Raw genomic sequence first — 11,889 nt, 5'->3', positions numbered from 1 at the left:
ACAAATGACAGACAGAAATTTTCAGCAACTAGTTAAGGAATATATGTTTGACCCTACAGACCTGTTTAGGAAAAAAGCAGAGAGAATTAAAGAAAAGAAGAAAGATGGAAGGAAATAAACAGAGGTGCCGAGTGGACAAAATAGCAAGACTCCATTAAAAGAGAAAAATAGTCTCATGACTGAACAAGTTGTCTCAGTTGGACACCAGAAAGTTTACTTTTCCCTCAGGAGTGATGATGGCTTTTCTTTGAAAAATAAAAAGAGTGACTTGGGCTGCAGGAACTGAGAGATGGATGTTTTGTCTCCAGAGACAGACTCTGGATGAATGAAAGAAAGGTTTCATATCAAAGCTGATGTGGGGAAAAAAGAAAAACAGTAAGAGACCAGAAGAAAAGCAGTGTTCACATCTAACCCTTGACAACAAAGTAGGTTATAGATGTAACTACTCCTCCAGATTTTACCAATAACATACAGTGGAAAAAAGCCTGTTGGCAGTCTTCTTTTATTTTATTTTATTTTTTTCATCTGACTTACAGCTGCACAGATTCATAACCAATACACAAAGTAATCAAATATGCGGTTTTCACATGTCTGCACTATGTTGGGAGAATCAGGTCATATTATTATTCAAAAGTGTTCTTTCTCCTTTGTAGAACACAACAGGAGACAGTCAGACTCTTTCTCACTCCTGGAAATACTTTGTTTGGTTAAGGCAGGCGAGCTGTCTGGGTTCAGCGAGAGGGAGGCAGAACACGATGATTCCCTGAATCATGAATTCGCTGGACGATTCGTTTTTCTGCTCGCACATGAGCTCAGTCAGACATCACGCAGGCTTTGCATCAAGGAAAAACTGTTTAATGTTCCACTGAGTCTTACAAGCAAATCCTTGCATGTACCTTTCGGCAAAAATTCAAGACTGCACTGCATGTGTGAAAACAGCTTTAGGTAAACCAGTCGAGCCTTGAAATAAATAATTAACTCAGCCATCTGGCCTGACATTGATCTTATTGTACATAAGTTTTAAATCAGCTCTCTTTTCATTGTGCTTCACATTTTGCTTTGACATTTTCTTAACATTTTGACAGATGTCAGGTAGATTTCCTTGCCATAAGATTAAAACTATAAAATATTTAGAATTACTTTGATAAAAGTACACTCATTGGTCAGTAAGCACACTCTTGTCTTCTTTTCTAGTGCTTTAAACATGGAGGACTCTGCATTTGTGAGTCTATCGCTGCATGATTTGCATTGTATAGTTTTTAGGGGCATGAGCATAAAGTCAAACTTGCAGCTGTATATTTGAAACTGTAACATGAAAGGGTTTCATGTGCAGATATATTCTGAAACCATCAAAAGACCATTGAGTTCTTGCTTCACATCAGCTTCATCTAAATAGAAGTTGAAATGTTCTCACGGTGGCCGCTATGAAATTGGATGCTGGGTGAAGATGTCATTTCTGTCTGCGTCGTGCTTCCATTCAGACAGAACACAATTTAACAACCTGGTGATCAGTAGTTCTCATATATGTGTGATATCTTAGACTAAATTATGGTAATTACCTTCTTTAAGACTGCATATGCCATCATTTCACAGCCTTCTGCAGCCTTCTTAGAGGGAATGTGTGAAGGTTTTAAAATGAACAAGAACAACATTAGAAAAATCTGAAACTGGCTTTGAGAGGTGGTTTAATCGTGGGCAGATTTATCCAATGGTACTACAAGAGTCTATTGTTCTGCCCATAAGAATATTATGTTGTGCTATTTTCAGCTGTGTTGTGTCATCGTATTGCTGTCAGGTATGTTACAATCCTCATTTAAATGCAAACATTTACCTAATTTTTGAAAACTGGCCTTTTTTTTTTATAGAAGAACATCAAATGGATTTTTTACAGTGTTCAGCAACATTTACTCCATTCATAAAATATGCAAGTTCATTTGAGTTCATCTAACAAGACTGAACTTCAATCTGTGGTTGAACTGATTGTCTTTTAGGGCACAGTATCTTTGAGAAAGCCCTTCGAAAGCTGCTGTGGCACACAGGGTACAAGAACGGGTTGATGGCAGAGTTCAGCCACAGAAGCCAGAAGGTAATCTCGTACCAGTAGTTCGCCACACATTTACCGCTACAGGCGGCACGGATAATCATCAGTAGAGTGTACGGAGCCCAGCATATCCCAAAAATGCAGACTATAATGGCTAAAGATTTAGCAATCTTTTTGTCTCTGGAAAGCCGAGATCCCGGTGTCCTACGGCCAGGCACCATGCAGGAGGCCGTGTGCTGAAACAACCTGGAGTTTTTTCTGTGCGGAGAGAACTTCTCTCGCTGCATTAATATCTGACTGGCGTTAGGCTCCCCGCTGGAGGAGGGAGACAAGATGTCGTCATCTTCGATGACCGCAGAGATCGCAACAGGCTCGCTTGACATCACCTTCCGAGTCTTGACAAAAAACACGGACCAGCCGGCTCCATCTTTATGCTTCTCATTGTTCTTCTGAGGCTTGGCATTGTCTTCACCACAGGCAGCCCCACTCTTATTCCTGCGATGGATGTTGAGATAGATGCTGAGGTTGAAAAAGGCCACCGACACAAACGGGGTGAAGAACTCAAAGGTAGACGCACTCAGCAGGAAGTACCAGGTGAAATAAAACTCAGCATAGCACTCGTGGGCCGGGACAATGCTGTAGCCGACGATCGTTTCCCAGAAGATGATGGCAGGGCCGTAAAGGAGGAAGGCCAGCACCCACACCGCCACCATCTTGAAAACAGCCTGGTGGGTCATGTTCCTCTGAGCTCTGTATTTAACCTGTGTCAAAAGAGAGGCACAAGTATGACTCACAGTGATGTGCCGTGAACAGAAACTCTGCATCATAATAACACTGCACGTTACATTTCAAACACCCACAGCTGCTCAGAGTATCTTCCCCAAATGAACCCCTTGTTGCATTGTGCGGCTTTGGAGCAGGAGAGAGATGCTGTAAATAAAACCCACTCATGGAGTTTTTATACCACGGTGTGTCTCCGAAGCCAAAGAGAGAAGGGGAATGTCAGGCTGACAGCCACATTCACTGATGCAACACTAGTATGAAAGAGACATCTGGTTTCTCCCGATCTACCCCTCCCTCACCGTCGCTTATTCTCTTTGCTTTCACTCCATTTTCACTTCACCTCCTCTCGGTCTAAATGCTATCATTTTGCAGGGCTTCTCTATCTGCTGCTCTCCCCTTTGGTGTTGTTGTTGTTTTCTCAATCTTTTCTTTTTCTCACACAATCAGAATGTCTCTCTGCAGATTCAACAGCTGGATATATGTCAAGTGAAGCTGCCAGCATGTCTGTGGTTCAATAGCAACTGGAAAAAAAATCAGTAGTGAAACAGATCCAATACAAGATGCGCATAAATAATTATGGCCCCAGTTTCAAGTGTTCACTACAAAAGCACAAGACTCCCTATTTCCACTGTAAATTAAAGAAATACTGCACCCTACAGGCTGAATGTGAAGAAACTGACCAATAGGCAGTTGAACCAATCATCAGCCAGATTTTCTTTTTTGTAAATCTCGTATCAGTTGACAGAAAGTTAACAGTTTTAATAAATTAAAAATAAGAGACTGCAAGAGGATACAAATATTCACATTGAAATATTTAGGTTTTACAAATATTTCTTTTGCTTTTATATCTAATACTGGCTATTTTCCCCCCATGATTAAAGTCAATGACTCTTTTAGAGCAACAGAAGAATTACTCATCTTGTACAAAATGTAGGGAAAAACTGAAAAAACTGCCAAAAACTGAAAAGAATGATCAAAGATCAAAGCAGCAGACAGTGAAATATACTTAAGAGGTTTTTGTCATATTTCAAGCCTGCTTAGATTAAAATGACTGTGTTTGCATCAGAAGTGAGTGAGTTTGAAAAATCCAGAAACTGTTCGAATATTCGTCAAACCACACTTTAATGACAAATACTGAAGTATCAAATCTCTTCATTTAGTCGTCAAATGTTATCTTTATGTGTTGTCTTTAATTGAGAAAGAGTTAAAGGAACAGTTCACTAGTTAGTTGCCTGTATTCATCTAGACTGGTATGATATCCCTATAGAGTTGCCTGCCTTCACTTGAATATAACACAACATGATATGATGAGCAGCAAAACAAGGCTTCGTTTAGCTAACAATAAAACTGCTCACAATGTTTGTGGGTTTTTTGGTCACTGATTTTTAATAATATTTTTAATTACACATTTAGTTCCATTGTTTTCCAACAGAAGGCAGATTCTGTATAGCTACTATCACCAAAACTGAGCGGCTCATACCAACGTAACTGTCACAACAGGCTGTAAAAATTTGATTTTAGGGTGAACTTTCCCTTTATTTCTAGCTTTAAGATTGAGCATTAGTGCCTACTCATGCACGCTAACACATCTCTGACTCACCCTGCTTCTTACAGTTCTTTGTAAACAAGATTTCCTCCCTGCAGTCTGTCATTCCATCTTCACCTTCCAATCCCTGTGTTTTGTCTTTGTGCCATTCTGCCTTTAATCAGTTCGAACCAATCTCTCTCTCTCAGCTGCATGAAATAGTCTGCAAGGTTAAGACTACCAACTGTTCCACCGATGCTATCCCCTCTCGGCTTTTGAAGCAGGTTCTGGACTCAGTCGGACCTTTCCTTCTGGTCCTGATCAATGCCTGCCTCAGTTCTGGTTGTTTTCCAACACCCTTCAAGCACGCTGTTGTTCAACCTCTCCTTAAAAAGCCTAATCTAGATCCATCCCTACTCTCTAACTATAGGCCCATTTCCAACCTCCCTTTTCTGTCTAAAGTACTGGAACGAGCCGCCCTCACGCAGCTCCAGCTATTTCTTGACAATAACAATCTCTATGAGAAGTTCCAGTCTGGTTTTAGAGCTCGGCATAGCACAGAAACCGCCCTTCTGAGAGTTTTTAATGATTTGCTTTTAACTGTTGACTCTGGTTGTGCTGCTGTCTTAGTAACCCTGGACCTGACAGCAGCCTTCGACACTGTTGATCACAACATACTGCTATCCCGCCTTCAACATTGTGTCGGTTTAAAGGGCACTGTCTTAAAGTTTTTCCAGTCCTATTTGAATAATAGGAGTTTTTCTGTTCACCTTGGTGAACTGTCATCTCCCAGAGCTCCTTTAACCTGTGGCGTACCTCAGGGGTCCATACTAGGCCCCCTGTTGTTTATTCTGTACTTGCTCCCTCTGGGCGATGTGCTCCGTAAACATAATGTGTCCTTCCACATCTTTGCCGATGATATTCAGATCTACCTCCCTCTGAGGTTGAACTGCAATGTTTCTTTGCAGCCGCTACTCTCCTGCTTGTCTGACATTAAGACTTGGATGACTCTTAACTTCTTACACCTTAATGAAAGCAAAACTGAAGTCATTGTGTTTGGGCTTCCTAAAGATCCCAACTTCTCTCTTGACTTTTTGGGACCCCTAACCTCCGATTGCACTTCTTCCATTAAGAGTCTTGGTGTTATTTTTGACAATGCTTTTAAACTTGATAAACAAATCAGCTCTGTAGTTAAGGGATCTTTTTATCATTTGCGGATTTTAGCCAAAGTCAAGTCTTACCTTTGCAGGAACGATCTAGAAAGAGTGGTCCATGCTTTTATTACTTCACGGCTAGACTACTGCAATTCCCTCTATGCTGGCCTAGATCGTTCCTGTCTACATCGCCTTCAACTGGTGCAGAACGCTGCCGCTCGCCTGTTGACCGGTTCAAAAAAAAGAGACCACATCACTCCGGTTCTCTGCTCTCTCCACTGGCTCCCAGTTGCCTTTAGGATTGATTTTAAAATCTTATTGCTGGCTTTTAAGGTTTTAAATGGCACTGCACCTTCTTACCTGTCAGAACTCCTTAGTACTTATCGCCCCAGGAGATCTTTGAGGTCAGCCGACCTGATGCTTTTAGATGTTCCCAGGTATAAATTAAAGACAAAGGGAGAGAGGGCGTTTGCTGTGGCTGCACCCAGACTGTGGAACAGTTTACCTCCTCACGTCAGACTCTCCAAAAGCCTAGAAACTTTTAAAACCGCTCTTAAAACTCACCTCTTTTCATTGGCTTTTAGAAAGGTTTAATTTATTTGTTTTATATATTTTTATTTTATTTTTATCAGCGAGGTGTTATTACAAAATTGTGTTCTATTGTATTTTTATCTGTATTTACTGTACAGCACTTTGGTCAGCCTTGGTTGTTTTTAAATGTGCTCTATAAATAAACTTGACTTGACTTGACTTGACTTACACCCCCTGAAAAAAACCTAAAAAAACAAAAACCCAATCACAAAACCATGATGACCCCAGTGACATCACTGTGACATATTGACTGTTAATTAACCCCCTGGAGATCCAGAGAAGACATTCTGCAGCTGTTTTCACAGGATAAATCTGAAAAGTGATGAGAAAACTGAGCTGTGTGATGGAATATATAGTTTATTTGACTGTTGAGCCAGGGCTAATTTTTGCACTGATAATATTTTGGCTAAGCTGATGAACAAAGCACTCACTTGACAGCAATACCCTGGTGAAAGAACGAAGCTGTGAATACAAATGATTCTAAGCACACTACAAGCTATTTCAGGGAGTAACACATTTTGGACCTAAATGTGGTCGCCTATGTGAACTTGATGAGCGTGTGTGTATGTGTGTGTGGTAATGAGCGCCTCATTACCACACAGACTGTACTTACCGCTCTTGTGACTGACAGGAAGCGATCATAACTAATAAGGACAATGTTGAAGACAGAGGCTGAGCAAAGGAGGTAATCCATGACCAGCCACACTTTGCAGAGCCCTTTGCCCAGCATCCACCTGCCGGTCAGGTTATAGGGGATGTACACCGGGATGCAAAAGGCACCTGGAACACACACACACACACACACACACACACACACACACACACACACACACACACACACACACACACACAAAACACACATCACATTGGTGATTCACCAGCATCAATATTCACACTTTCCCATACCTTCACAGTTTCTGGGTGTAAGATGCATTACATGCGGCAGAAAATTAGCGAAAAGACGCAGTTCCAGGAAACCTGTGACATTGTACGAACAAGAACAATCTAATATGTCTCTTTCATTAATGACAAGGGTATAATTTAACTAAAGCTGTAGATAAGAGGAGCTTTCACTATAAGAGGGACGTGAGTGCTCTTCAATAAAACGGAGGCATGCCACAATTACGCGGAGTAGTCCGTTGTAATTTAACATGTGAATAACGCAAAAGGGTTGTAAAGGTCATCATGAACTCGCCGCTAATCAATAGTTAGACGCTAATTACAGTGTGGGAAAATTACAATGTGCTTGGGGCGCGCGCAAAAAAAGGGTTTCATTCATAAGAATGGACTCAGACAACACGAACGGATAAAGTGACAAAGAAGGAGAACTTACCCACTAGAAAATCGGATATAGCAAGGTTCAAAAAGAAGTAGTTGCTTTGATTTCTCAGGGTTTTGTCCACAATAAAAGCCATGATGACCAGTGCGTTCCCTGCCACAACAACGACAACCAGAGTCACCATAAGTACCGATAAGATCACCACCAGGTAGCCCGGCAGGACAGCCCCAGCTTCCGACACCGCAGGCGTCAAGTTGCCGCTGGAGTTGGACTCCAGGATGTGCGCGCCCATAATTAATTGACTGCCAAAATCATTGTAGGGTTTTTTCATCGCACGCACAGAAACACCGGAGAAGTCCAAAAACGCGCCTAAACGTCCCGCTCCACTTCATGAAGACAAGTTAAACACGAAGACCTGTGAATCGTTGAAGACTTTTCCCAAATCTTCCATTTCTTAAAACACTAGAATAAGTCTCCGAGCTACAGACACGAGTTAAGAACACTCTGTAATAGTAATACTAATAATGATTATTGTTCCTCTGGGTCCTCTCTCCTTTCTGGACTCTGTCATCTACAATCTCAGCTGATGCTGGATGTGCTGATACTGCGGAGCGCACCGTTGGTTTTGTTAACAACGTCAGTACTGACCAGATGTGAGATAAAGTACTTAATCCGGATGTTTTTCAAAATAAAACCAGTCCTGTAAGGTTTCAAGACGAACAAGGCGCATCGGTGTTTTCTAAATCTGTTTTCAAGATGCACATTTAATGTGACAAGTTACATTTGATGTTCTGCCGTCGGCAGAAAATATAAAAATGACAGCCAGCATGCAGCTTAATGAGCAACCTAAATAACAAGGCATTTAAAACAATTGCCCCGTTTAACACCCCCTTTAAGACATAACAATATTATTGTTGGCTGTCGGATTAAAATATAAAATTCTCTATAAAACGTCCTTCTTGTATGTTTTCCAACAGATGTGACGAATTCTTAAACTTTTATTTTGAAAACAAAACAAATTCCGGCCTTTTTCAGACGATGTTTGCTATTTTGGACGATTTGCTTTTTTTTTGCCCACCCAACAGCTGATCAAAGGCTCATGTCTGCAATCAAAAGCTGAAGTGCTCCAGGCGCATGAAGCAGGCTGAGATGAAACGATCTGAGCTTTATGCAACAGGATATCGCAATAAGCCAGCCAGCAGATATTTACACAAAGCAACAAGTTCCGTGACTCAGAGGCCAATGTCCAGTGTGAATTACCATATTATCCCTCCCATCCCTTTATTTCGCGAAGAAATTACGTAATTATCTAAAATTACTACTGACTTAGCTATGCAAATAGCCCCTCTTATTAAACACAGGGTACCCAGACTAATATCAGAACACAAATACGGGCACAAACGGAAAAATCCGTTTGTTTTCTGAAATGAGCTGTCAGCCTTCTGATACTGGGGATGAGATTGTTCTTAACGAGTCCCAAAATATCACATAAAGGGGGAAAACAATATCTTCTGTTATCAAATAATCACTCTTGTTTTTATAAGTGCATTTGTTTTTATTGGATAATGTCATTACTCTGAGTTTGTGATCCTTTTTCTCTTTAATAATATATGTGATACTCTTGAAGTAAGGTTGGAAAGCCTAAAGAAAAATTAACATCCTGCATCTTTTGCTATACACCATTACTTAACCTCAGTAACAAATGCCGTGGCATTAGAGAAAAGACATGGAGATTGATTTATTTAAGAATATCCTGCCAGTAACAAAAAAATTATGACAAAGCTGCCAAAGAATTATAGGATGGCATTATCTCCCTTTCTTGTACAGGAAATTTGTCTTATGTTTATTAAGATAAGGAGAAAAGCGAAATTGAAGCGCTTTTAATTTAAGGAAATTGACCAGCTCTTATCATGACTGCCATACCTCTTGGTCATTTTAGTAAAAAAGAAAAAAAAAAGTAGTAAAAATTTAAAAAAAAAAAAAAAAAAGAAAGAAAGAAAGAAAGAAAGAAGAAGACTGTCCATTTTATGAGCCTAAGACTGTTTGCTATGTGAAAACCAGACCCATCAGAAAATATGAGTTGTAGGCAGTGTTGGTCAAGTTACTTGAAAAAAGTAATCAGTAACTAATTACTGATTACTTCCACAAAAAAGTTATCCCGTTACTTTACTGATTACTTATTTTCAAAAGTAATTAATTACTTAGTTACTTTTTAAAAACACGATTTACAACCTGAAGAGGTGATAAAGCGATAGGTCTTTCAGCCCTATTCTACTTTTTCTACATAATCCATCATACAAAATGTAATCAAATGGAAAAGTCTCTTTTTTTAACTTGTTTTATCAGTTTTAATCTTTTAACTTTATGCATCAAGCAAAAATTTAATTATATGCAACATTCTCTGACTTGAATAAATTAGTTTAACATTTAAACCTATTTTCTACACATTCCAGCACATAAAATAAAATATTTTTTGTGTTTACACTCACTCTTTCAAATAGATGCAAGTAAAACACAGCAGGAAATAAAGTCAAAGACTCAGCGGTCCTGTTGCTCTATTTTCACCTGTAAAGCAGGACTACGGTAGGCGGAGGTTTACCCTGGTGCAGGTGTGCCGTGGTCAGTTGAAGAATCCGCGAGTTTCTCTGTGAGTTTCCCATTGCGTCGTTGCGCACTTGGTGCTTGCTTGGAAGTTTAGGGGTTTTTTTCGCTGTAAAAAGAAGTTTTCTTCCCACGCATGATGGACACTAATGTTTTTGTCACTTTTTATGTTATCAAACTCAAAGTAAGGTCAGTACTTCCACGCTTTAAACGCTGCACGCTCATACTCTCTCCCACAATCGATATGTGATCCATTGTTGATCTACACACAGCTGTTGTCACTAACGGCGCACTCGCTTACGTCACTGTCGTGAGACATTCTCGCAAAAAATCACGGTTTTAGTAACGCAGTAACGCAGCGTTCCTACGGGAAAGTAACTGTAATCTAATTACCGTTTTTGCGATAGTAATCCCTTACTTTACTCGTTACTTGAAAAAAGTAATCAGATTACAGTAACGCGTTACAAGTAACGCGTCACTGCCCATCTCTGGTTGTAGGCTACATCTGCACATCATCAGTGAAAAGTTTTCAGGGTGTCTTTAAGTTTTTTGCAACATCTGTCATTAAAAAATGAGGAATTTGAAACTTTATATGAAACTTTTATGAGCTTTTTTAAAATATATATATATATATTTAACAATTTGATTTAGTCAATAATCATCATTTTTTTAAAACTACTGAGAACTCTGGGGTGACAAACTTTGTCTTACACCTAAATCGAACGAGTGGTGCTAAGTCCACATATATTTTTCATCATTTATGAAATTAATGGTTTTTGGCTGTAAAAACATGTTCAAGTTACAGTTATATGATGAATATGGGGTTAAAACACCGACTCTCATCTCAGCAACAGGTGTTGAACAAAAATACAGCATTAACTCATAAGGAACTCCATATTTATACAATCTTGTGTTTTCAGGAGCTTAGGTGCAATAAGATAAATTAGCATAATAACAAAGTGTTTATTCCTAAACCTTTCCCAGTTAAGGACCCTTGACATTGATTGCTTACCGTCTGGAAGCTAAAGGCATCACCGAACAATGGATTTTCTCTCTTTTTACTGCATTTGCTACTATGACGTGCAGTCAAGACAGTTTTGCTGAAGAGAGCAAAAATTATAGCTCTTCAGATTTCTCGCCGCTTCTGGCACATCATCAGTAAACACTACTGACCCAGTGCAATTTGATGTCAAGCATGCCCTGCTCTGACAGCTTTACCTTTTATTTTAAGATGCGTTTTATTTAACTCTAATCTGTCTTTCCTATTCTCTAAGATGATGACTCTTTGGCACCTTGTGATAAAATATCTGCAATTCTTCTTGTGAGCAATGGTATTGCTTTTCATTTGGAGAGTGGTTGTCACTTTGATAGACATTGTACAGGGTTTCTACAAATTTACCAAATTGCCAATCCAAATGTTCCTGTTATCTCTTTCTGTGATGGATTCCTTTGAGCTCATCTGTCTGTTGTATGTTCACAGCTTCCAAATGCTCCACTTCAAATCTTTTGCCAAGCTAAGTTCATAAAGAAATACCCCAGACCTAAAATGTACCAAAAATGGCTGCAATTCCTCAATGGTGAATACTTTTGTCTGACCACTTCAGATAAACCAGATTCATTATACAACCTCAGCTTGAAACATAACGTGACAGTGTGCAAAAATATATGATCTGCACTGAATGTTCTTGGGCAGTTACTGAAACAATGACCTAACAGGCTTGCGTGGCAGTATCGGTACGGACTGTGCAGATGAAATTTGAAACCAAGCGCTCTAATTATTCTCCTCAGCCTTGAGTATGAAATTGAGTTCTTTGCAAGCCCCTGAAAAACATGATTAAGGGCTGAGATGATTGGGTTCAGCGTGATGACAGCTTGTCAGGGAGAAACAACTCTGCTAAGTGAATTAGCTGTAATT

The 11,889-nt window shown here is 39.7% G+C and overlaps 1 protein-coding gene across 2 annotated transcripts; it reads right to left on the bottom strand.

The window, feature by feature from the left end:
• Positions 1–486: 486 nt before the first annotated feature.
• Positions 487–7,888, bottom strand: LOC309700573 (histamine H3 receptor). 2 transcript variants are annotated; one of them, XM_082524192.1, is made up of 3 exons: positions 7,428–7,888; positions 6,708–6,874; positions 487–2,802 (listed from the first exon to the last, which is right to left on the bottom strand). In XM_082524192.1, exons 1-3 carry the CDS (start codon positions 7,702–7,704, stop codon positions 1,945–1,947), a joined length of 1,302 nt encoding a protein of 433 aa, XP_082380318.1. In that variant the 5' UTR covers positions 7,705–7,888; the 3' UTR covers positions 487–1,944. The 2 variants fall into 2 exon arrangements, with proteins under 2 accessions (XP_082380318.1, XP_082380319.1); XM_082524193.1 differs by lacking the exon at positions 7,428–7,888 and adding an exon at positions 7,001–7,384.
• Between the last annotated feature and the right edge of the window lie 4,001 nt (positions 7,889–11,889).

Source organism: Aulonocara stuartgranti (assembly GCF_965226115.1).
Source record: "Aulonocara stuartgranti genome assembly, chromosome: 23".
NCBI classification, from domain to species: domain Eukaryota; kingdom Metazoa; phylum Chordata; class Actinopteri; order Cichliformes; family Cichlidae; genus Aulonocara; species Aulonocara stuartgranti.
The sequence above is the reverse complement of the archived record's forward strand: the minus strand, read 5'-3'. Positions and strand labels throughout refer to the sequence as shown.

Coding starts and splice junctions, on each gene's coding strand:
- LOC309700573 (XM_082524192.1), bottom strand. CDS start 7,704: ATGAAAAAACCCTACAATGATTTTGGCAGTCAATTAATTATGGGCGCG. Junction 6,875..7,427: donor TATATCCGATTTTCTAGTGG/GTAAGTTCTCCT, acceptor TGTGTGTTCCAG/GTGCCTTTTGCATCCCGGTG. Junction 2,803..6,707: donor TCCTGTCAGTCACAAGAGCG/GTAAGTACAGTC, acceptor CTTTTGACACAG/GTTAAATACAGAGCTCAGAG.